At 32.6% G+C, this 27,413-nt stretch overlaps 1 protein-coding gene across 1 annotated transcript in view; it reads left to right on the forward strand.

Moving 5' to 3' along the window:
• The window catches only part of MYO16 (myosin XVI), a 722,870-nt gene that overhangs the window by 195,915 nt on the left and 499,542 nt on the right, over positions 1-27,413 (forward strand). The window contains exon 7 of the mRNA XM_051984178.1: positions 8,654-8,779. Coding sequence (XP_051840138.1) covers positions 8,654-8,779 — 126 coding nt within the window. The remainder of the gene's footprint in view (positions 1-8,653; positions 8,780-27,413) is intronic.

Consider the following 27,413-nt stretch of genomic DNA (forward strand, 5'->3'; position numbering starts at 1 on the left):
GGAAAAGTAACCTATTTTTAAAGGAGGCATTGGAAAAGAAAAATAATTGCATCAATTTTCTAACTTTGTTGAATTTTTGTATTCTTTGTGACCAGTTTTCCATCGAACAGACAACATAAATGTTGCTGATAGTTATAGAGTAATATCTAACACATTGCATATCATTTTGAGTATTCTTTACAATAATAGTTACAAAGAATTGATGGCTGAGGAGGTAGAGGGGAAGAAACAGTTTTCTCCACTTAAAGATCATTGCATTTATAAAAGAGCAGTTCACTTTAATTTTAATTTTAGCACTGGTAAGTCTATTTATTGTAATGCTTACCATCATTGCACTGCTTCTTATTCTATGTAAGGATCAGCGGATATTTTGTAGTCATTCACTTTTTTTTAAAGAGAATGTTAAAAAATACCAGTGGTGTCTACTGAATGATTTCTATCATAATTTATAATGTGATATAAAGTTGAAAATTGTTGAGATTCCTTAATTTGATAAGACAAATGCACAAGAGATAAATCTACCACAATAACAGTCTGCAGTTACCTAATTTCAATTTGTTTAGAATGTTAACAATGTAACATCTCTTAGTCTATTGGATCACATTAAACATTTTCATGTGAATGAGAAGTCCATAAAATCTGACTCAGTCCCCAAAGTTACACTTGACTGTAGCATATTAAGATGCAGTTCTTTGTTTTTAAACATGTTTTATATTTGGTAGAATCTATAATAGTGGAATTGAATCAGTACTAACTTTGAGGAAGACGAACTAACGCTATGACAATCAAATAACATTTCTCAAAAAACTTAAAAAAAGAAAAGTTAGGGAGTGGGGGAAAAACAGAAAGTATATTTTTAAAGCATCAATATTTATGTTTTGTCTTATAGGATAGATATTAGTCCTACTTTTATAGATGGGGAAACTGAAGCCCAAAGTCACAAAGTTAAGTGGCAGCATTGGGGTTTGAACATGAATCATCTAGTACTACTAAATGTAGTGCTCTTTTCAATAATATCATAACACCCTCTTTAGAAAAGAGATTCTGTAAAGATGCTTGCTAGCTTGGCCAGTATGATCATTTCTAAGATCATTCTTAGAGTCTCAATGTATAGACCTCATCTAATTCCTTTAATTTTCAATTTAGTCATATGAAATTTGAATTTAAAATTTCACAGATTAACGATAGGCAGTGGCTTTTCTTAGGCCAAAATGTACAAGACATGGAAATGTCTGATCTGTGTTAAACAGTGGCTCATAATTCACTTGCATGCAATATTGATTTTTACCTCATTTGATCAATCAACAAGAGTTTATTAAACACATATTCTGTATCTAGTAGTGTGATACATCATCTATGACTAAAATACAAAGTATGAAATATTAGCTACTCTCAGAATGTTTCATTTGATGAAATGAGTCAACATGTATATAAAAAATGTATAGAGAAAATGTAAAATAAATACAAGGTAGCAAGAGAAGAACAGCATGCCATGAAAGCAAGTGGAAAAAAGCTTCATATTAAAAATGATGATTGGTATATATTTTGAAAAACCACTCTGTAAAGCTAAGCTAGAGGGAGAAAACATTTTGGATATAGTTGCTGTACATCACAAAGGACACAGAGATAGGAGATGGAGCGTTATATGAGTACTGGAGAGAATATTAGTTTGACTGGATCATAGAATAAAGCAAGGGAAATAATGTGTGGTAAGGCTGGAAGAACAGATTAGAGCCAGTTTACAAAGGCATTAATTTTTTTTAAATAATTTTTTATTGATAGAACACATGCCAGGGTAATTTTTACAGCATTATCCCTTGCATTCATTTCTGTTCCGATTTTACCCCTCCCTCCCTCCACCCCTTCCCCGAGATGGCAAGAGTCCTTTACATGTTGAATGGGTGGCAGTATATCCTAGATACAATATATGTGTGCAGAACCAAACAGTTTTCTTGTTGCACAGGGAGAATTGGATTCAGAAGGTATAAATAACCCGGGAGGAAAAACATAAATGCAAGCAGTTTATATTCATTTCCAGTGTTCTTTCTCTGGGTGTAGCTGCTTCTGTCCATCTTTGATCAATTAAGGCTCTCTTTATCGAAGAGGTCCACTTCCATCAGAATACATCTTCAAACAGTATCATTGTTGAGGTCTATAATGATCTCCTGGTTCTGCTCATTTTACTCAGCATCAGTTCACGTAAGTCTCGCCAGTCCTCTCTGTATTCATCCTGCTGGTCGTTCCTTACAGAACAATAATATTCCATAACGTTCATATACCACAATTTACTCAACCATTCTCCAATTGATGGACATCCTTTCATTTTCCAGCTTCTAGCCACTACAAACAGGGCTGCCACAAACATTTTGGCACATACAGGTCCCTTTCCTTTCTTCAGTATCTCTTTGGGGTATAAGCCCAGTAGAAACACTGCTGGATCAAAGGGTATGCACAGCTTGATAACTTTTTGAGTATAGTTCCAAATTGCTCTCCAGAATGGCTGGATGTGTTCACAATTCCACCAACAGTGTATCAGTGTCCCTGTTTTCCCACATCCCCTCCAACATTCCCCATTATCTTTCCCTGTCATTCTAGCCAATCTGACAGGTGTGTAGTGGTATCTCAGAGTTGTCTTAATTTGCATTTCTCTGATTAATAATGATTTGGAGCATATTTTCATATGTCTATAAATAGTTTCAATTTCCTCGTCTGAGAATTGTCTGTTCATATCCTTTGACCATTTATCAATTGGAGAATGGTTTGATTTCTTATAGATTAGGGTCAGTTCTCTATATATTTTGGAAATGAGGCCTTTATCAGAACCTTTGATTGTAAAAATGTTTTCCCAGTTTATTTTTTCCCTTCTAATCTTGTTTGCATTTGTTTTGTTTGTACAAAAACTTTTCAGTTTGATATAATCAAAATTTTCTATGTTGTGGTCAATAGTGATCTCTAGTTGTTCTTTGGTCATAAATTCCTCCCTCTTCCACAGGTCTGACAGGTAAACTATCCTATGCTCTTCCAATTTATTTATCATCTCATTCTTTATGCCTAGATCATGAACCCATTTTGACCTTATCTTGGTGTACGGTGTTAAGTGTGGGTCAGTGCCTAGTTTCTGCCATACTGATTTCCAATTTTCCCAGCAATTTTTGTCAAATAATGCATTCTTATCCCAGAAACTGGTGTCTTTGGGTTTGTCAAACACTATATTATTAAAGTTATTGGCTGTTTTGTCCTTTGAACCTAACCTATTCCATTGATCAACTAGTCTATTTCTTAGCCAATACCAGATGGTTTTAGTAACTGCTGCTTTATAATATAATTTTAGATCTGGTACAGCTAGGCCACCTTCATTTGATTTTTTTTTTCATAAATTCCCTTGAAGGCATTAATTTTTTAAAAGGAATTTTTGCTTTATTCTGAAGGCAGTAAAGGAGTCACTGGTATCTGACTAGAAAGAGACATGTTTAGAACCAAGTTGTTTAAGGAAAATCATTTAAGCAGTTACATGGAGGATGAAGTGGAGAGAAATTTAAGGGTAAAAGAATAATGCAAAATTTGATCTTCTATAGGTAGCAATTTCTGATCCCACTTAATTCTATTATCTTCCTTTTATCAATTATTTCAAATTTACTCTATATATAGCTTGTTTATACATATTGCATGTTGTCTTTCCTCATTAAACTGAGCTCCTTGATAGTAAGGATTATCACTTATATTTCTCTGTATTACTAGTTCTCAGCACAGTACTTGACATGTAGTAGGCAGTTAGTAATTTTTTTTTTGGCAGACTGATTGAAACTAATGTAACAGTCTAGACAAGAGGTGATGAGGACTTGGAATAAGGTTATAGCAATATGAGTAAGGAGAAAAATATTAGATGAGAGAGATATAATAGCAATGCTAAGATATGACAACTGACCACCTTTATAAAGTGAGAGAGAATGAGAATGAAGAATATAACTTCACTATATAAGTGAACCTGAGAAAATGGAAGAGTACTAGTATCTTCTATAGAGATAGGAAAGTTTGAAAAAGGACAGTGTTTGGGGTAAAAGATAATAATTTCTGCCCTGAACATGTTGATTTTGATATGTTTGAAGCATATCTAGTTTGAAATGTCTAAAAGGTATTTTGGAATTTGGAAATAAAGCATAGAAAAGAGACTAGAGTTAGGTATGTAGATTATCTGCACAGAAATGAAAATTAATGCCATGGGAATTAATGAGTTCCAAAAAAAGAAAAAGAGGATAGAAAGAACAGTATCCAGATAAAGTCTGGAATATGTTTAGTTAAGGGTGGGACCGGATATTAATCATTATCTAGCAAAGAAGATTGAGTAGAAAGAGAATATGTAGGAAGAGAAAAAAGAGAGAAAAAGCAGTGTTACAAAAAAGTGAGAGAGAACAAAATGAAAGAATGACAATGCCAAATACTGAAGAATTTGAGGAAGATTAGGACTCAAAAAAGATTATCCATTTATACAATCTAACACCAAGGTGACTCATCACTCATATTTCTGACTTCAAACATTGGGATCCTGAGCTCCAATTAGAGATATTTCATCCTATCTTGCCTGGTTCTAGGCCTACCATTCCATTGTCTAGTCACCTCAAAGCCATGCTACCCTTTCTATCTCTACTTTTCCTATATGTGCTGTCTTCTTCTATTAGAATATAAGCTATCTGTATCTAGAGAAAGAACTAATAAATAGAATAATTATATATATATATATACACAAATATATATGTATGTATATATAAATGGATGTGTGTACATAAATTGGTATTCAGTATATAATAGGTTATATATATATGTATACATGTATACATACATATATATGTGTATACCTAATTGCATAATAGTAGCCATATTTAAGACAGAATGGAGTAGGAGGGGGAGAGAAGAAAATTATATAACTTTATTATATATTAAAAGGAATAGCAAATTGTACATAATAGATTTGCAGTTTCATTACTTTGCTATGTTATATAGTTTGTTTTATTCCATAAGTTACAAATTATTCCTTTAGTCTGGGGATTATGCTGTATGTTTATTTGTATTCCCAGAGCTTAGCAAAATTTCTGGCACACAGAAAGCAATCAATAAATACTTTCATTCATTCATTCACTCACTCTTTCATTTTTGGATAATCCCACTGTTTTTATATAGCCAGATTGGAGTTGTGAATATTTAGGGGTAACAGTTCCTCAAAAGTTTTTATAGTAGTTCTGAACTTACCGACAGAGAAACTCCTGAAGTTTTGACTACAGCCTCTTTCCCTGAGTCTTTAAAAACCAAATAGAACTGATAGGAAAAGTACAGGAAACTGGTTGGAAAAGTGAAGTAATGAATGTTTCAGAGCTATGAGATCTATCAAACACCATCTTTTTGAAATGTTATTTTGGATCTGAAACAATGATAGGAAATGTTCATGAATTTTAAGAACTAGCTTCTATATCATTACATTCTGTTAATCCAACTATTATAGAATACTTACTTTGTGAAATATAGAGAATTATACGTAATCCTTTGAGGAATTTACTACTCTAGCTGAGGAGTAATAAGACAAGCACACAAATTGCTATAAAATGAAACAGAATATATTCTTGAAGAGAAATTCACTTCAGTGGGAGTTCAGAGGAAGAAGGGTAATATGCAGGGTGTCCCAAACATTTTAATGCACTTTTAAGATTTAATAACTTAGAGAATTGTTAGAACTTTAACAGATTAAATACCAGTTACAGCTTAACACTACACTAGGATTTTTTGGGACAATCTATAAAATCTAAAGATCATGAAAGGAGGGAGGTGATCTTTGAAGAGGGCCTTTAAGGCTGGATAAGATTTTAAAAGAAGAGATTTTCAAAAAGGATGAAGACATTGCATATAAGTTAGAGAAAAGAACATGTTACTCACCAAGAATTGGATGGGCTTGACCTCTCCACATTAGGCAGTTAAGAACACTGCTGCAAGATATTTAAAAGCAACTCCCCTAAGTTTAAAAAACAATTAGCAGCAGAGGAGAGAGATAGACTTTTAGTTTTTCTTATTCAAGTATAGTTGAAAAAAATTCCTTTTAGTTCATTATTTTCCAGTGATAAAACACTTACAAAGAAAATGCTAAAATTCTTGAAATTTGAATATGTGGGGCTTTCTTTTTTATTTTCTTTTCAGTTGGACTTGCTTAAGTAACTCCTTCCCAACAAGGAAACCTCTTCTGTCAATGAATGTAGATCCCAGTTTCAGAGATATAGGTAGATGACCTACTTTGAGTTCAATTGCCAGCAAATGATGATAAGCCTGTATTAAGTCAGTCAATCACTCTTTCCTCGTTCCTTATGAAATAAAGTGAGAAGATGTCTGACAAGGATTATTGTTTAATTTGTCACTATGGAACTATTTTTTGTCTGTCTTTTTTTTTCCCACTTCTTTTATTTAAATCTGTGAAGCTAATTAGCTAATTTAGGAATTTGCCCCGTGACCTCATTAGTACTTTGCCCTAATGAAGTGTGCATTTAATGGGCCCATTACTGGTGTGTTCTCTCTCAAATAAATGCTCCTCAGAGATCTTTATCTTTTGACTTCTATTTTTAGCATGGACTGTATAGATTTATCTGTCAATCACTCCAGTTATTTCTGGTATTCATTAGAAAAAAATGTGAGAGACTTTTCTAAGGTAACTAATTTTTAAACATTATATTCAATAAACCATCTCTAGATGATAAAGGCCTTCCAAAGGGTTTTTAGTGCAATAATGATATGAATTTTACATGAGAAAACGACTTTAGTGGAGACAATATAATTCATTGGGCATTAAGGAATATGTTATATCCTAAACAAGTATGATCTTCCTAGTTAATTAAAGTGGAATAGATAGATAGATAGATGTTTATATTTATAAATGTGTATGCATATATACATATATATGTGCGTGTATAATACAGGAGTATTATGGATCAAAAATCAAAACTATCTTCTACTAAGTGAATCAAGGAATAAAATGACTGTCAACATCACAAGTTAAAATAAAAGGTTTGAAAAATCTTGATTGCCTGGTAACTTATACTCTGGTTATTTGTTCCTCTGCTCATTTCTGTTTTTATTACCTTCTATATGCAACCTACTGCTTCTTTATCAAGAATGGGTGTCATTACAACTCAGAAACAACACTTTTTCTTCCTTGACTAGATGTATGATAGGAACCTGAAGTTCTCTCCTTCCCTGTAATTCTCTCCTTCAGTCAGTCTCCCTTCTTTCTTTTCAGTCCAAATTTCTCTCTCTGTCTGTCTCTCTCTTTCTTTCACTTTCTCTCTCTCTTTCACTTTCTCTCTCACAAACACATATTCTCACAGACTTTCACACACAGCTTAATCATGTGTTTTAAATTAGATACACTAATTTAGGTCACTGCTCTTAGATAAGGAGGAAATCATCCTAGAGAAAGGAATAAATGATAACTTCATAGTTTTCAAAATGTCTTCACATAGAGTATGTCATTTAATGCCAATAGTAATCTGTTAAGATAATTACACAAGAATTTGAAAAGATATTTTCCCCTCAATTCTACTTTTCTCATTTTTATCTGAAGCTTATTTCATTTATATCTATCACAAAGTGCTTCATACATTCTTGTAAACTGATTGATATTTCACTTTAATAAGCAATTGAACTAGAAAAATATGTCAAAAGAGTAGTAACTATAAAATTGTTATAAATTGTTATATATATATATGTATATATATAAATAAGAATGCTATTGAAATGTCATATCTCATGCTCTTAAGTTCATTATCATCTTCATCATCAACATTTATAAAACACATATGTGTTACACCCTTTTATCCATCCATCCATCCATTCTATCTGTCTGTCTGTTTGCCTTTCTCTCTCTCTCTCTCTCTCTCTCTCTCTCTCTCTCTCTCTCTCTATTTCTCTACCTATCACATTTAAGTTTTGTAGTGGATAGAGCACCAAGCATAGAGTCAGGAAGTTTCATCTTTCTCAGCTCTAATCTAGCTCTAGACATTTTTTTAGCTGTATGATTGTGAGCAAGTCACAATTATTTTTGCCTCAGTTTCTTGAGCTGGAAAAAGAAATGACAAACTATTGCAGTATCATTGCCAAATAGGGTCATGGGAAGTCAAATATGACTGAAACAACTGAAAAATAGCAGCAACAAATACACACACACATACAAAGATATATTATATAATTTATACTTATAGATATGTATACATTTATATGTGTATATATGTATATATACACATAATTATCTCATTTGAGTCTTAAAGATGTTATTTTTAATTTATAACTATTTATTGCTTTACAGTGTTTGTTAAAATGCAACAATCTGGTAGCAGCCAGTGAGGATATTGATAGAAATGAGAAGGAAATAAGAAAATGGCATAAATGTTTTTTTGAAAGTAAAATGCTAACAAGTTACTGATATGGCAAATTGGTATGAAAATTTCATGGATTATTCTGCTTTGCTTCCCATTGTTCTTAAACTTAGATATCAATATTCTGCTAAATAATTAAATGAAAATTAAAATACATCAGTAATTAAAATGTATATATTTGATTTCATATACCTTCAAAATGGCATGATGTCAGAAGGAGGATTGATATGGGTTTTTCTTACTCACAGTTACATATGGCTTGTGCAAGTGGCTACAAGGACGTGGCTTCACTCATCCTTGACCATGGTGCAGATCTCAATGTGGTGGATAATCAGTACTGGACACCTCTCCATTTAGCAGCAAAATATGGCCAGGTAAATTGATCTCTTTATTTGTTTATAATTGTTGATTTTAGAGTAGGAAGCATTTTGAGTTTATTCTTTAATTTCACAATTTATGGTTTTTTTTTTTTTTTTTTTTGTAGTGTCAAAACTTATAACATTACTTTACATCTCAGCATCAGGTGCCACAAGTTTTTGTTTTTGTTTCTGTTTTTGTTTTTTTCCCTTTTGGCTTGTACACCATATTAAGGAAGAAACTTCCTTTGCAGAACCAGGGAGAAAAAAAAATCTACCAATAGAAATAGATAGAGATATAGATAGAGATAAATAAAGGTATTTTTAACAGTTATTCATATGCTAGTCAAGACCTCCTGAGGGGGAAAAATTCATGAAATTGTAAAACATAAAATAAATATCAGAATGATGTCTATTTAGCCTTGTATTGTTTTTATAAATTTACAAGTCAATAATAATTCTACTTGTTTTATGTGGTTAAGTTCCTGAAAGCTAACTTAAATTTTATATGTTCTTTTTCTCTTTGTAAGCATCTAATGTATTTTAAATTTTTTAATGGACAAATTATGGGCAATTTATTAGTTTGAATCCTATTACCCATAGCAATTAAACTTTATTGAATATATTTTCAATAAATTGCTATACTAGCTATTATTACATTAAATATATAAATGCGTAGGTACTTTATATTTGCATAGTACTTCACAACTTATAAGACTTGAACTCACAATCTCACTTCCTCTTCACATCTACCAAATAAAAAGTACATAATAATTGTTTCTTCTTTGGCCAGGAATTCTGAGGGGGAAGTACCTCAGAAATGAAGCAAAAAATGAGGCATTTTTTGCTTCATTTCTTATCCAGCCTTAATCACTGAAAGGGCATTACTTCAGACAAACTGATTCCTGGATAAAACTTTAGTTTAAAAAAACCTAATATCTCCCACAGAATTCCACTGCATCCAGAATCATCTCCAGTAATTCTAATGTATGTTTAATAGGATCAGATGGCTATGGAAAAGATAATGAGGCTGGTGACCTTGCATAACCATGCCTCACTAAAATGTAATACATTTACAAGTCATGACATCATGACTTCCTAATTTCATTGGTCTTCTTCCAGAACAAAGGAGAAATAATAACAATCCTCTTTTTTCTTGCAGTTGTTGAAACAGAGAATAAGGGTTTATTAAGAACCTCCTATGTTTTAGGTATTGTGCAAAATATAAATATTTCATTTGATTCTCACAACAATTCTGTGAGATAGGTGCTATTATCATCCTCCTTAACAATGATCTTCTTCACAAAAACATTGTGTGAAGTTGCCTTTGTATCCATTTTGCAGATAAAGAAACTGAATCATAGAAAGGTTAATAATGTGCTCTAACTCCCATAGTCCAATTCCAATGATCTTTAAAAAAAAATATGTCACTGCTTCCTTGTTGTGGAAGATTGTACTAAGTATTTCTTGATAGGCCCCAAACTCTATATATCTTATTTATTAAGTGCCTATTATATCCAGACTTATGTTAAGCCCTAAGAATAGAAGTGTAATGAAGCAGTTCCTGCTCTCAAGGCTCTTTCATTCTTTTGTAAACATTGTTGTTGTTTAGTCCTTTTCAATTGAGTCCCATTCTTTGTGATCCCATTTAGGGTTTTCTCACCAAAAATACTGATACTGAAGTTGCTTGGCATATCCTTCTCATTTTACAGATGAGAAAACTGAGGCAGGCAGGGTTAAATGACTTGCCCAGGGCTACTCATCTAGTAAATATCTAGGGTCAGATTTGAACTCAGGAAGATGATTCTTGCTAATTTCAGGCCTGACATTCAATCTACTATGCCATATAGCTACTCATTGTAAAAACATTATAAACATACACATAAACTGTACACAGATAAATATATAAAAGGAGCATACAATATACATAAGAAATAATATCCAGAGGAAGAGAGGAGTAATATGGTCAAAACCCAGGTAAGCTTTGTATTGTCATTTCCCTTTGAAGGAAGTTAGGGATCCTAAGAGAAAGTAGTAAGCAATATACGCTTTCAAGCATCAGAGACAGCAGACACAAGAAACAGTAGATGAGATGCCATGTCCAAGGAACATTCAGTAGGGAAGTTTGTCAAAAATACAGAATGTGTAGAAGGGAATAATATTAAATGATTTGGGGAAAGTAGGTGGAAGGAAGTTATAAAGGCTAAGGATTTTGCATTTTAGCCTAGAAGTAATCTAGAGTAACTGAAAATTTTTGAGTGGTATAGTAACATGATTGAGTTATATTGTTTTTTTTAGGAGCTTAGTGGAAAATGGACTGAAGGAGAAAAAGACTATAAAAGTGTAGAAATAAATTAAGAGGCATTCACAATAGTGAGATGAAATGTGATAGAATCCAAAATTCTGCTATTGAATATATAAATGGGAAAAAAGAGGGAAGATCAAGAAAGATATTGTAGAGATACAATTGCTATGACTTACCAACTAAGTCAATATGCAAGGGTTGGAAATTGGATGTTAAGTTAAAAGTCAAATATAACATTGATGCTATAGATTTATGAAGAAAATGAAAATGCACTCAAGAGAAATGCAAAATTTTGGAAGAAGGATATTTTGGGGGAATTAAATGTGATCCGTTAAGTTTCAGCTACCTATGGTATATTAGTTTAGAAGGCTTTAAAATAGGCAATTAAAATAAAGAACAGTGCTTTAGGAGAGAAATGTGTGCCTGAGTATATGACATTGTCATTATAAAAATAATTTTTAATCCATGATAGTTCATAAGATCATCAAAAAAGAAAATAAGAGCTAGATCAGTTTGTAGCATAGAGCTTAGGGGAGAATACCTATAATGTAGGTATTAGTGTATAAGAGAACGATGATCATATTAAAGAATTTGAGAACTAAAGGCCATACCTGTAGAAGAAAAAAGTAAAGGAGAGCAATATCATAGAACACAAGGGGGACAGTATTCCAGAAGAAGGATAATAGTCAATAGGGTCAAAACCAAAACAAAACAAATAAACAAAACAAAAACAAAATAATTTACTAATTGATTATTAATATAAGAGAAATAATTATTTCAGATAGATAATAGTATTCCAGCATAAATGACTTCCTTTGTGTTCTAATATATTTTATTTTATCTATTTAAAACTGTTGTTCTGAGAAGGGGTCCATATGCTTCACCATATTGCCAAATGAGTATATGACATATCCTTAGAGAGATTTTTTTAAAAAGGAATTTAGCTGTGAAAAGAAAAATAAATATATGTTAATTGCTAGAGGGGATACAAGGCTAAAGCAAAAGATCTGTAGGGCTACCATAAACTTGAATATGATTATAGCTGGAGAAAGGGAGCAGTGGATAGGGAAAAATGGAAAAGGACAAAATAGAAAAACTTAAAGGAGAAAGTTTCTAGAAGAGATAAAAAGGATAAAAAGGATGGGAACTTTAATAGAAGTCAAAGTGTAGGGCTGGACAAAAAGAAGTAAAACTTTTTTTTTCTTACTTTTCAAATATTTCACATTTTCACAATGATTTATGTCACTAACTGACTTTTTTCACCTCACTAGGTCTCACATTGAGACATACTTTTTCAAGAATATTCTCTGCCTTTGCTAATAATGAATTTCTGCTGTAGAATGACTTCTTCAGAAAAAAAAAAAACCATTTTTAAAAGTACAGTAGATATCTATGAAATGTGAATAATTCATGATTCTTTTAATATGAAATATAACTCACAAATGATGGAGTGAAATGTATGCTCATTTTCCTTCCAGTTACCTAATTAAGACTCTATCAATATATTTGATATCATGTGCTGAAAGTGTCTAAGTGAATTCATCTTGACTGCCATTTTGAATGTGATACTGAAGTATATATTTACCAGTAAAGTGAAACAGCACTTGAAATATCTCAAGATTATGAGATACCTCTAAAATGGACATAATGGAATTCTATTGTAATGCTATTGGTAAACAAATATAATTTCCTCGTTGACCTTATATATGTATTCTTACACACTTGGTTCATTGAAGTAGTTCATTGCATTGAAATATAAGTAGTACAAATCATCATCTATCTGAGCTGCCTAAAAGAAGGTAATGTTTTACTTTATCTAGTGAGGAACCACTTTGATGTTTCTCTAAGACATGAAAGGAATATCTAATTTCTGGCTTCATGTGGCTATGTTGTCCAGTGTGGAAATTTTACTTAGGTATTATAGAAAATATTAGTTAAAAACAAAAATGTGAGAGTTAATGATTTTAAATCTCCAAAATCTATCAATAACTATCTCCCCAACATGCACAAACACCTCAATAAGATCCTAATACTTAATTTGTAATGGCAACATTGTTTATTTAACATAGATGATAGTGGTAGAGGGTAATTGTTATACATTTTATTGTGAAGTCATTATCCAATCTTTTCTCCAAACATTCTTTTAATTACTCTCTCATATTTGGGTTCTTTGAAGACCCAAATCTACCAATATGTGGAGTTGGTGAAAATATTAAAGTTATATATTGAGTCTTGAAGAAACCAAATACAGCTTGGAGTAGGAGGTGAAGACATCCAATGTAATTAAATGGATTTGGGAGATAGTTTATTGTATAAAACAAATAGCAAGCAGGAAAGTTTAATTATATTATATCATATAGTAAGTAAAGTATTAGAAAACTGGAATGGGAAGGAAGGGATCAGCTTATGAAGGGCTTCAAAAGCTATAATTGTTTTTACTTGTAAAGGAGTTGTAGTATGTGGATGCTATTTTTGTTTTGGCCCATGAATCTTATGCATGCCTACAAGAGTCTCTAGAGGTGTCTCACAGAGAGGCAAAAATGGACATCTACAGCATCTCTTTCTCCCACCTTTCTCCAAGTAAGATTTTGATTTCTGCAAGAGGGGAAACAGAAAGTTATGACCTCTTCAGAAAGAAGAGGTACCTTGCTAGAATTATATCTTTCTGATATTTTAAATAGTGTTAATCTAGGAAAAAGTAACTTTTGGATTTAAGATGAAGTATTGATTACTATTTATTAATAATAGGAAATAATTACCCCACACTCCATAACTAATATTTGAACCACTTTTCATCACATGTCAGTCCCACAATGAAAACTCATAACAAAATAGTGAAGAAACTCATTTGCCCAAAGTCAGTAGCAAAACAGAAATCAGAGAAAGTATATGCAAGCAACAACATATTAGAAAATACAGAGAGAAGGACCTCTCACTGGGAGTCAGGTAACTTGATTCATCATTGAGAGAGAAAGAAAAAGACACAGAGACAGAGAAAAACAGATGTACAGAGGCAGACACTCTGAAGGAGATAGAGACACAGACAAGAGACAACCCATGATCTCACTCAAGAAGAAATTCTTGGAAGTATCTAGTATAACAAGGTAGGAATAGAGGGAATGTGATAAAAGTGCTACACATTGACTCCTTTCCAATCTTTCTCTCTCTTTGGTAATCTGAAGAGTGTTTGGAATGGCACATCTTCTATTTTGAAACTGTAAACTGGAAGAGCACTTAGCAATTCAAGCTCCGTCCTCATGTAAGCATGGGATAATGAGTAGTCAGTATACACTGCTAGGAGAGAGTCCCATATAAATGTTCCTTTGAGATAAATGTTACATAGATATATTTAATTCATAATAAGGAAGGAATCCTTAAAGTTTAAAAATAGAAAGGAATGACATAATCACCTGGACTTTAAGAAAATTACTTAAGAAGCCAAATGGAGACACCCTAAATACTTGTAGAAATGATTTAATGAGTTTGTTTTAAATAAAACAAACAAAACAAAAAAAATGATAGTATGTTACTATGAGTTACCTATAATAGTAAGACACTAATGAGGCATTGACCTATTGAATATATGGAAATATTTCTTTGAATAATTTATTCTTTTCTTTTCTTTACTTAAAACTAAATAGAAAAAAGAAAGGAAAAGGAAAACAAAACAAAACACTGTCATGTGCCCAACAGGATATCATTGATGATTCAATACAAGTAACAATACATTTCCATTTTAAGAAAGCATATATAGTAATGGAAGATATTGTAATCATGATTGTCCTTTTCTTTACTTTCTGGTAGGTGATTATTTTGTTCTCTGCTGTGCACTTTTTACTATATTCTTTTTCCACTCCCCCCCCAAGCATACTACACACACACACACACAGACACACACACACACATATATATATATACACACACATATATTTATATTCACACCCACACATAGATATACCCATATGTACCAACATATACAAATATAAATGCCAATATGTACACATACATATATGTTTATATAAACATGCTTCCCCTCCCCCCAAATTCAAGTCATTATTGTTTCCTATGTTCCAGGGACTGTGCCAAACATCTATATAAAAAGTCTTATATAACTGGGAGGTAACCTTAATTTTTATATTATTATAGCTTTTTATTTACAAGATGTATGTATGGGTAACTTTTCAGCATTGATAATTGCAAAACCTTTTGTTCCAATTTTTCCTTTCCTTCTCCCCACCCCCTCCCCCAGATGGCAGGTTGACCAATACATGTTAAATATGTTAAAGTATATTTAAACATGCTTTTTAATTAATTTAATTTATAATAATAATTTATTTAATTAATTTGCTACATTCATATGATTTACATATAGATTTTTCTCTTTTTTGAATCTCTAATTTTAACTTTGAGATCAGTGGTTACTAGCACCACTTTTTTTCTCATAAATTCTCCTGATTCTTGGTGTGTGTGTGTGTGTGTGTGTGTGTGTGTGTGTGTGTGTATGATTTCTAATCCTTGCTAATTCTTTTACTTTAGTTCTACTCCTTAATTTGCCTTGTTACTACATAACCTCCCTCTAGTCATGGATCCTCCCTTCTCTTCTCTTCTCACTTTTTCCCTCCCTCTTTTTCTCTTACTCATTAATCTACACATCACTACCAAAAATCTATATACCCTTCTACACCACCTCTCCCCTAATTTCTTTATAAATTCTTTATAGTCCTTTATATATTCTTTATAGTTCTTTACAAATTCTTTATAGTTCCTTATTTAACACATTCCAGATGTGAGTAGCTTTTAAGAACTACCAGACTTCCTTTCCTATCTAATGCCTCTGTGTCAGCTTTTCCTTTGTACCTCATTTGTGTAGCATAATTATTATTTTTACCCTTTTCTAGATATTTTTTCTTTTTAGGGTCAGAACATACTCAGCTCTGTCCCAATCTTTTTTTGAGCCACCTATTTACTGATGTCAAACTTAGACAGATAATTTACATTTCTATAGATGAATTATAGTTTGTCCTTGCTGTGTCCCTTGAAATTAGTCTTTGATGTTGGCTCTTGTATGTTAAATTTTCTATTGAGTTCAGATTTGGTTAAGACAAAATTTGAAAATCTGTGAGTTTACTGAATATCCATTTTTTTTCCTATTCAATATTATATTTAGTTTTGCAAGATGTGATATTTTGGGCCATAGGCCTAGTCCTTTTGATTATTGGTATATAATATTCCAGATTATTGTAATTGCTGATAAATCCTGTACAAATCTAATTGTAGTTCTAGTGTATTTGATTATTTTTTTGTTTCTTGTAAAATTTTCTCTTTGATCTGGGATTTTTGAAATTTAACAATAATGTTCATATATGTTTTTTCTGTAGGATCTCTTTGAGATGCTGATCAATGGGTTCTTTTCTATTTCTATTTTCCTCTCATGTTCTATCACTTCAGGACAATTTTCTTTGATTATTTCTTGTAATACTGTGTCAGAGTTCTTTATTGGTCACAGTTTTTAGATAATCCATTTATTCTTCTATTTTCTTTTCTTTGCCTATTCCCAGATTTTTTTTAAACTTATGTTTTACACTCTCTTCTGTTATTTCATTCTTTTATTTTGTTTTTTTTTTTTGATTGATTATTGTTTCATTGGTTTCACTTGCCCGATTAAAATTTTCAAAGATTTGTTTTCTTCTTTAAGCCCCTGGATCTCCTTTTCATAACCAGAAGATTACGTTTGTCTTGGATAATTTTTTATTTTTTTAGTTTTTCCTTAATCTTCTAGATTTCATTTTTGAAGTTTTTTTTTTTTTAATTCTTCTATAAATTCTTTCTGGGCAGGCAGATATTTGACATTACTCTTTGGGGTAAGAGAGTCTATTTTTACTTCACTATGCTTCTCTATGGATGAACCCCATCTTCCCAATTCCCATAGTTTCTTTTTTTCTTTTTCCTTTCTTTAGTGAGGCAATTGAGGTTAAATGATTTACCCAGGATCACATACCTAGTAAATGATAAGTGTGTGAGGGCAAATTTGAACTCAGGTCATCTTGACTTTTGGGCCAATACTCTTTCCATTGTGCCATCCAGCTGTTCCATGTTTCTATAGTTGGGTATTTTCCTTCTTTGTTCATTTTTTGAAATGAGAAGTTATTAATGTAAGCATTTCTAATTCTGGGGTAGGTAGGATGGTGCCTCTGGTTTCATTTCAGTTCTCCCCTTTGGCCTAGAACCCCAAATCAAAAACTCTTCAAATATGTACATGCCTTCAGCTAGCAGTTTCCCTGCCCTTTCTGTACTCACTGTATATGCTGGTTCCTTCTCACCCAAAGCAAGCAATCCAACATAGGCCATAGAAGTATAATTATTCTAAACATATTTCCATAGTAGTCATACTGTTGTGAAAGAAAGATCAGAACAAAAGAGAAAACCCACAAGAAAGGAAAAAAAAAATAGTGAAAAGAGCTTGCTTTGATCTGCATTCAATCTCCATAATTATTTCTCTGGATGTGGATGACATTTTCCATAACAAATTTATTGAAATTGTCTTGCATAACTGTATTGCTGAGAAGAGTCAAGTCTATCATAGTTAATCTTCACATAGTGTTTTTTGTTGTTGTTGTTGTTGTTGTTGTTGTTGTTTTGTTTGTTTGTTTGTTTGTCTTTACTGTGTATAATGACTTCCTGGTCTTGCTCACTTAACTTAGCATCAGTTTATATAAGACTTTCCAGGTTTTTCTGAAATCCATATGCTCATCATTTCTTATGGAACAATAATATTCCATTATACTCATATGTCACAATTTATTCATCTATTCCTCAATTATGGGGAATTCCGTCAACCTCCAATTCATTGCTACCACAAATAGAGCTTTGTGGGTTCTTTTCCCACAATGCTCTCCAGAATGGTTGGATCAGTTTACAACTCCACTAATAGTGCATTAGTGTCATCTGGTTCTTTCTCAGTTTAAGGTGTGAATTGCACTTGGTGCTTTATAATTTCAGGTATAGCATTATTTTGACTATGGAACATTGTCTCTTTAAGTTATCTGTATTGTAGTGTAGTAATAAGTCAAAAAGATTCCAAAGTAGAATTGGGGTTATGATAATGGAAGGAAAAAAAAAAACAGATGTGTGATTGTGGAGGCAAAATCTCTGGGTGACCAATAAATGTGGAAAGTATGGGACTGGGAGGAATCAGGAAGGACTGAAATATTTAAGAATAGGTGACTTTGAAAAGGGTGTTACAATTAATAGAATGCAGAAATTAAGGAATTAATTTAGGAAGCAAGGGAGAAAGGCAATTTTCAGCTTTAGCTATGTTGGATTTGAGGTAGTAATGGAAATGTTCAATATAGACAAAACAGTGTGACTGAAACTTCTCATTAGAAGATGAAAATACATTTATGTCAAGAAAAGATACTTTATGTAAAATTTCTACTTAGGGATAGGAAAAATGAGACAGAAGATGATAAACTAAAGAAGTAAAACAACAACAACAACACCAAAAAGGAGAACTTTCATTGGAAGTCAAAGTAAGGATGCTTCAAGGAAGATAGTACAGTAAAGAGTGCTAAACATTTCAAAGCAATCAAGGCAGATAAGGAACAAAAAAAATAATAAATTACTGGATTTAGTGATCAGGTAGGTGATTTTTAAGAGACTAGTTTAAGTCTAATGCAAAATGTATTAAGCCTTAGAAAAATACAAAATTTTACTAGTGACATACAGCCATCATAATCAGAAGAGAAAAATGTAACCATCTATACTGGGAAAACAAGGTGGATGGAAAACACATTGTTCAGAATATGATAAAAATATGGATAAGCTACTCCATATATATCTTGCACAACCTCTTCACCTGATTTTGACATGGGATTAGAAAAGAATAGTAGAAAAATGCTGGTTTAGATTACATATGGGAAATGTCAAACACCTTAGACTTCTTACTACCATGAAAGTCAATTCAATTAACATGAATAGTTTTCAGTTGATGTTTTATCATTGAAAATTATGGAACATTTCCCTTCTAGAAGATGTAAAATAAACCCAAGGGCAATGCATAATCATGATGGATATAAGTAAACTACAGCATTTCATCAACTATTATAAAGGAAATGGCATTAAAAATGTATAAGTGCCATCAAATATTTATATAACTGGAAACAAGATTAGCTAATCATATAATAAGAATGAGTGATAGGAGATGAATAGGTCAAGTGGCATATAAGTGTTCTTAATATATTAATGAATCAACAAAAAGGGCTCAGTGCTTTGGAAATATCATCTAGATTATCTTTTTATAGGAAAACACAGGCATGAATTGTACATATGAAAATATGCAAAGGGTGCTATGAGATGTATCAACAGAAAGAGTACCCACAATAATAAAATGATAAATTCACCAAAGGCAATTATTTTTTGCTCAAAAGAAATCATTATAGCCCAATAATTTAACATTTTTTGAGTTTCTTTCTGTAGACTGAGAAGTCTAGATGAAATATTTTTTCTTCCTGTAAGATATAGTTACATGTGTGTGTGTATTTATATTTATATGCATATCTCTACATGTAAATGTATATGTATGTATACATAATGTAGGCAGCTATTTGGCACTGTGCTTGGAACCAGGAATATTCATTGTCTTCAATTCAAATGTGGCCTCAGACACTTACTAGTTTTGTAATGCAGGGCAGGTCCCTTAACCCTGTTTTCCTGAGTTTCCTCATCTGTAAAGTAACCTGGAGAAGGAAATGGTAATTCTTTACCAGGAAAAACAAAAATAAAACAAAACAAACAAACAAAAACCCAATGGGTTCATGAAATCAGACATACTGAAACAATCCAATAACAACTACATTGTGTGTGTGTGTGTGTGTGTGTGTGTGTGTAAACTTGTTTTCTAGAAATTTCCAGTTAGTAAAGTATACCCAAAACAGAGTTTGTAGAAACAAAATTTTTGCCCACTTCATTTTGCCAGTGAGTAGATCATTGTTTCGATTTGAAATATTACATGGAATTCATTTTTACTAAATTTTTCTAATTTTGAGAATATTTAAAGGCTGAATTATCTTAAATGCCTTCTTTTCATGTTATTTTATTTTTATTTCATGACAAGATAAAATATACAAAAATTAAAAGAGGCAGCATTTTTCCATTCTTTTTTTATTAACAATTGGAAGAAAAACAGATGTTCTTGTTACAGAGACCTGCCAGTATAACCCCAAGATCATAGTGTTTCATGAATACAAGAAAATGAATTTCTTTGAAAGAGATGACATTGACTTTAAATGTTATATTAATAACACACTATAAACAAATCATTTTCAATTATGTCATTAGATATCAGTAAATATTTTACTGTACATAGCAACTATTTTGTAATGTAACATATCAACATAAATACCATTTAATTTTCCCATTTTGTACTCATGTTTTGTAGTTTTCATTTACCTGATTATCAATCTACATGTATATGAAAATTGAAACTATTTCTCAGTGATCTATGGTAAATGTGTTTTGGGGAAAATGTTTTGTATGGGAAAATGTATGATGAATCTTTTTTAAAAGAAAAGTTTATATATAGTTTAGAGAATTGCACATGGAAGATATTTTCAAGACAAATTGGTTTCCAAATGTAAATAATTCTATAATGTAGTTCATGATTTATAATAGAATTGATTAATTTTGCTTAAAGTAAAGAATTATATAAATTTGTCATTTTCCTTTATACATATATATTTTCCCAATAAGAAAAAAAAATGCTTATTTTTGTTATCCTTGGGCTGAAAATGTGAATTAAATAAATCATTAGAGGAATAAATTCATTATTTTCAGTTTATCTCTTTTCTGAGTTGTAAATAAACAGAAATTTGGAGTATCTATATTTCCATTAATATTTATAACATTAGAATAAATATCATAGTAGAAGGTGATAAAAAAAATTTACAAGAACATATAATTTAAACCTTCTTTATTTCTACATTGTGAAGTGTCATATAAACAGTGGTGTGCTGGTAAATGTTTAATAACATTCAAAAAATGTTTGTACATGACAAATTTTTAAGTTTAATCTACATTATTAATATTTTCTTCATCAAATCAACCAAACAATAAATCAAGCCGCGATTTGTAACATTTGCTGATATCATGTATATAAATGCTTATAATGAGAATTAATGGTCAGCTCTCCTAAATCCATTAGAGCTGGCTATAGCACATTTTCCATACAGTCCAAAAAACCTGAAATTCACAGGAGTGATTTTATACCTTCCATTACTATCTGTTGATTTTTTTTTTCTATTTTTGCTCGTTGAATTTTACTCGAAGTCAACAAAACCTCCTTGCTTTACAGTAATAACTTGGAAAGCTGATCAATCAAAAAATATTTATTAGGTTTTTGCTAAAAATTGGAAATAGAAAAATAAAACAAAAATAGTTCTCACCCTCTGGGAGTTTACGTTTTGATTGCAGGCAGGGAAAAACAACATATTCATACAAGATAATCTTTGAAGAGGAAGACATTTAGTAGCTTAGGGAGGCAGAAAAAATAGAAAGTTGCAATGGATTTATATAATATAAAGAAATGAATTTTAAACTATGGTTGGTGAATTTTAAAGATATATTTAATTATTATATTTCAATGTAATTTGTTTCTTTTACAATTGAGCCTATGAATATTTTAAATGCATTTAAAAGCATTATTATTATGAAAGTCTATAGACTTCAATATACTTTCAAAAATGTCTAGACATAAATAAAAGTTAAGAATCTTTCCTTGTTGTTTAGTTGTATCTGACTCTCTGTGACCCTATGTAGAGTTTTCTTGGCAGAGATACTGAAATGATGGCATTTTCTTCTGCAACTTATTTTATTGATGAAGAAACTAAGGCAAATAGGGTTAAAGTAATAGCAAACAAGTGGATGAGGCCAAATATGAACTCATAAAAATGAGTCTTCATAACACAAGGCCTGATATTCTATATACTGTACCATCTAGCTTTCCAAGAATCCTTAATTGAGAAATTAATTTCTTCCAAAGAATTTTGAAATGCAATATAATATGTATATGTATATATATATATATGTGAAATACCATGTATTTTTCTCAGTCATCAACTTCTGAGCAAGAAAGATGTTTGTTATGATTTTTAACCCCCTTTCCTTTTCCTAAATTGATATGCCTGTATTATGCTACTCATGAAAGCATGGTGTAATTTGTTAAATCTGTAAAATATTTTCATCGATATTATATGCAGTCTATATTTTTACCTAAATTTAAAGCAATATTAAAAAGAAAATTTTCAATGTGTATATAATTATATAGCTTTCTCACAACTTTTTTGAGATTAGAATTCTTTTCCACAAAAATATTTAATATTCTCTCTAAAATGGATGTCATGGTTAGAATGAGAGGCAACATGGTGAGCTGCCTAAGGATCTAGCTTCAAAATGAGGAAAATATAGATTTAAGGCTTAACATTATCATATACTGGTAGTGTCAACCTTTGTAATTTATGTAACCTCACAATACCTCTAGGGAATTTTCTGATATTATACATTTCAGAATAGTTGTTAAAAGGTGTTAACAGAAGGGATTTTTTATCTAGAAATTCCCTGTAGAAATAGATTGGTGTTAAGAGTAACAATAAAAATAAGCATATGAACATAAAATCTTTGCTAATGCCTGAATATTTCAAAAAATTTCAAAATTATGCACTTATTCCAACCAATAGATGAAAAGATGACCTTTTAAACCATCCCTATCAAGTTGCAATCAGCCTTTCTTTGAAGATCTTGAAAAAATTAAGAATTAACAAACTCTTCAGGATGTCTAATAGTCTTTTTGACTAAACAGAATTTTAGCCACAAATAGGGTATATGCAACTTTTGCAGTTGCTCCTATTTTTGTCTTCTTGCGATAAATAGAACAAATCTTAACCCTCCTTTGACATCTGTCAAGTTACTTGTACTGAAGATGGACTAGAGGAAAGAGATCCCTCATGATCCCTAATATGATTGGATCATCCTGGACATTTCTCACATTATTTTATTTATTACTAATATGGTCCATTCTTTCACTAAGGCTGGTACTTGAATCATTTTCTACTTGGTAGAAATTGATAGATCTTTTTCTCTGGCAGTCTTAGAGAAGACATCATAACTTTACTAAGAATAAAGCTTTTCTAAAGACTTTTTTGATAGGGGTGTAGTGGGGAAGAATAACTTTTTTATAAATAACTTTTATAAACTTTTCTCTCAAATAGCATGTTCTAATTCACTACAAGTAAAGAGTATAAGTATAATCAAAATATTGTACTCTACCTTCTACTCTATTTATTTCTTGGAATATACATGCAGCTATAGTTAATTGTTTGTTGTTGTTGTTGTTGTTGTTGTTGTTTTTTGGACATTATACTAAATAAAGAAAACACATTTTCTTTTGGGATTGACTCAATGTTTAGATAGTACTGAATTTAGCTCAACAACAACAAAGAATCCTTACTAAGTGACCATGTCATGCTGGATGCTAAGGATACACACAGACACACAAAAAAAGAACAATTAAGTCCCCATTTTCAAGGCCTTTACATTTTACTGAGTTCATAAAAAAAACAAAAACAATGAAAACTAAGAAAAGTGATATCTTTTTTAAAAATGGGTAGAGGGAGAGCTTTAATAGTTAAGGGGTGGTGGTAAGAGGTGGGTGGAGCCAAGATTGTGGAGTAAAGAGCAAGCCCAACCTCTTCTCCAAACTGCTCCAAATTCCTTTAAATAATTACTCTAAACAGATTTTAGAGTATCAGAACACCCCAAAGACAGACTAGAACATTTTCCAATCCAAAAAGAATCTGGAAGGCCATCAGAAAAGATTTATAACACTAAAGTGGGAGTCCAGCATGCAGTCCCAGTGTAGACTGAGCCAGTTCAGTCCTAGATCCACATTCAGCCCCAGCTAGACCTCTGAATTAGTAGTACCAATGGTTTCCAGACCTCTCAGCTCAGAGATATCAAAGAAGTATTGGAAGGTCACCAGAAAAGGTCTGTGGAACCAGGGTGGGATCCTAACTGATAATCCTAGGGCAGGCTGCACTAGTGGCAGTACTGACCCTGATCCACCCTGTGCCTAGCCTTAGTCTCAGCTGGACCCCCAGGATTAGTGAGACAGGACCTCTGAATAAGCAGTAGTGCTAGAGACTTCTGGGCCTATTAGCCAGGGAACACCAGGGTGGACTCAGAAGGTCAGTGGAGAGCGTATGTATCAACAGGGTGAGAGTCTGATACATAGCCTCAGTGTAGGCTGTGCCAGTGCAGTCCAAGCCCCAATCCCAGGGTCTGAGGCAAAGTAGATCTTTGTTGATTCGCATACTAGATCTTATAGTTACAGTGGGGCAGGAACACTTCTAACAGCTCCAGGGTGGAAAAGAGTGCTTGTGATCAGATTCCTAGAAAGATCTCTGAAAACAGCTGCACAAAATCTCTGACACTTGAGAAAATATATTCCCTACCCTGGAAACAGAACCCTACTTTAACAAAGAATTAAATGACAAGTAATAAGCTAGGAAAATTAATAGACAATAAAAGAAAAGTTTCTGACCATTGAAAATTATTATAGTCATAAGGAAGATAAAACACATTCAGAAGATGATAACAAAGTCAAAACTCCTACATCCAAAGCCTCCAAGAAAAATAAGAATTGGACTCAAGACATGGAAGAGCTCAAAAAATTATCATTTTGATAATCAAGCAAAAGAGATAGAAGAAAAATTAGGAAAATAATTGAAAATGGTGCAAAAGGAAATGCAAAAAGCTAATGAGGAGAAAGAATGCCCTTAAAAGCAAAATTGGCCAATTAGGATGTTGTGCCACAGTTCTCTTTTAAAGTCCTGACACAGTTTCCCTAATTGTCCTATTTAGTTACAATGTCTCAGGTTATAACCAATTCCTCTTAATATTTGATAGGATAAAGGTCTTATATCTTAGACCTTAGGCGATATTTATTCCCTCTTAATGTTTGATGGGATAAAGCTCTTTATCCATTTTAGATATTATTAAAATATCAGGAGCCTTTACAGTACCTCCCATTATGTCATCCTAGGTGCCTCGCGCCATTAGGTCCTCCCCATACAGGTACTTCCCTCATTATGCCATTGTTCTTGTTACCCTATAAAAGAATCTTGTATCCCACAATCCATGCGCAATTCTTTGAGACAATAGTTTCATTCAGCCCTGGGACCAAACATGGATCCATTTGGTCACAGTAATCTCTCCATTTAATAAACTATTAAATTGTTCTCTAATCTCTGTCTTGCTCAGTTTCTCCGGCATTACATTTTGGAGCTCCCCAGCAAGATGTTAGAAAATGAGCAGAATTAGAAATAAGAGACTTTCCAGTCTCTGCCTTGAGCAGGGTGGCTGCGGATCTGAGAGGCTGGGCACCCCCCATGGATTTTTTTCCCCCTAGAACTTCCAGGAAACAGAGCAGTTTCCAGCCACAACAGCCTGATGGTAGACACCCCCATTTCAGCCACAGGAGAGTAAGTCTGATTGGATACCTTTTGGGGTACCATCTGGTTAAATCTTAAGACCTGTTCTGTTCTGTTCTGTATGCTAGCATCTGGATTCCCAGAATTATGAAATGCTGACTGAAATAAATTCTGGGAGTAGAGTCTTCTGGACGCAGGAGATGCTACCTGGTTGTCTAAGACACATCTGTGTGCCAGTTGGCACAACTCCAGGCATTCCAGAGAATAAATCTGGGTGTTTTTTTTAAAAGACATCATCTGGATAAAAAAAAGGGCTCCATTTGGATTATGGTAAGGAAGACTGGAGCCGAAAATTCCCTCAGGGCTATTCTTTCCAGATAGCCGCTAGTCTGTGTTGAATGTTTTGACTGCACAGTCTATGTGTGTTCTGTGTTCTGTGTGATTTGTTTGTCTGTTTTGTTATTTTAAGAGCTCTGTTAAATTTAAGAACAATGATCAAATTTGGAAATTGGTTATTTCAATAATGAACTCCAGCTGGAGAAAACATTTGATTAGGAATTTTAAGATGTTTCTAAATTTGGGAAATAAATTTTACTGTTGACCATGCAGATTAGAATTAGTTATCTTTAAGTATAAGATCTTAAAAGAACAATAGCTTGTTAAAGAAGTTCTGTTAACTTGCCTGAAAGGGGTCATGTGTCTCTAATTAGATAAAGTATGTAGCAAAAAGGATCTGACTTTTCTGAAGGCTTCAGCTCTGGCCAAATTGATGCTTAGGAGAAGTCCATTGGGAATAATGGCCATAGGGGCCAGAGGGAGAGAAAAACTATGCTGTTTCATTATTTGAAATATGATAGGAAAAGCAGTTTTATATTATTGGGAATTAATGCTGTATTTTGGTTCAGAGTTTGTTACTTATAACATTGTAAGTTATGCTTTAAATCCAGCTCTGCTGGACATGTGGGTGTGATGACCACATATTTAAAATCAGCCAGAGTCAGGAATTCAGGTTAAGGGAAAAATCTTCAATCTTTATTCTCAGTAGAGGTGAAGAAAGCAATATAGGCAGCTGCAACAAGAAGCCAGCTAGCAGAGGGGGATTGGAGGTCAAGGGCGGTCGCAATAGCAATGCGAGTAGCTGTGTCAAGACACCAGTCAGCAGTCTCTCTTTCCGCTTCCTTTTTCCCTCCCCTGCCTCCACCCACCAAAATCTTCATTTCCTATACAACACATCAGGACTTGCACAAAGAGTGGGCGGGGGCCATTCTTTCTCCAAGCATATATATTAATAGAGTATGGTCCAATTACTATTTAGCCTCATGTGCTTGGGACTTCAGTGCATCAACTCAAGCCTCAGCCCATTACATGTGGGTTTTATGGAATCTTCCCCCCTTCCCACCCTCCCACTGATTTTTGCTACTTTAAATGTTGGGTGGGATAGGGATCTTTTGTAACTCACCCCCCATTACTCTCTGCTACTTCTATGGAGCATCTAGTTAGCCTGGAGTGCAAATTAGTTCACCTCCCCTCCCCTCTCCCTCTAAACTGTTCCAGACTTTTTTTTTTATTAAGTTGTAGCCCCCTGGTTTTGGCTAAAAAGAGCAAACTGATTTGTATAAATATAAGGTTATGGTAAATATCTGTTTATGATTTGTCCGAAACTTTGATTAATGGGATTTGTTATCGGAGGTAAGATTTCTTGGATTTGTAGTTAATATGTCACTGCATTTTTTCCTCCTGTAACTGATTTCTGTAATCAGAGCAATGGTCAATAAGAAACTATTAATGCAATTCAATTATGTCATACCTTGCTATTTCCAATTTGGTTATATGTTATACCTGGTTATTTGTAATCATTATACCCTAA

Source organism: Antechinus flavipes, chromosome 3 (assembly GCF_016432865.1).
Source record: "Antechinus flavipes isolate AdamAnt ecotype Samford, QLD, Australia chromosome 3, AdamAnt_v2, whole genome shotgun sequence".
In the NCBI taxonomy this organism is placed as follows: Eukaryota; Metazoa; Chordata; class Mammalia; order Dasyuromorphia; family Dasyuridae; genus Antechinus; species Antechinus flavipes.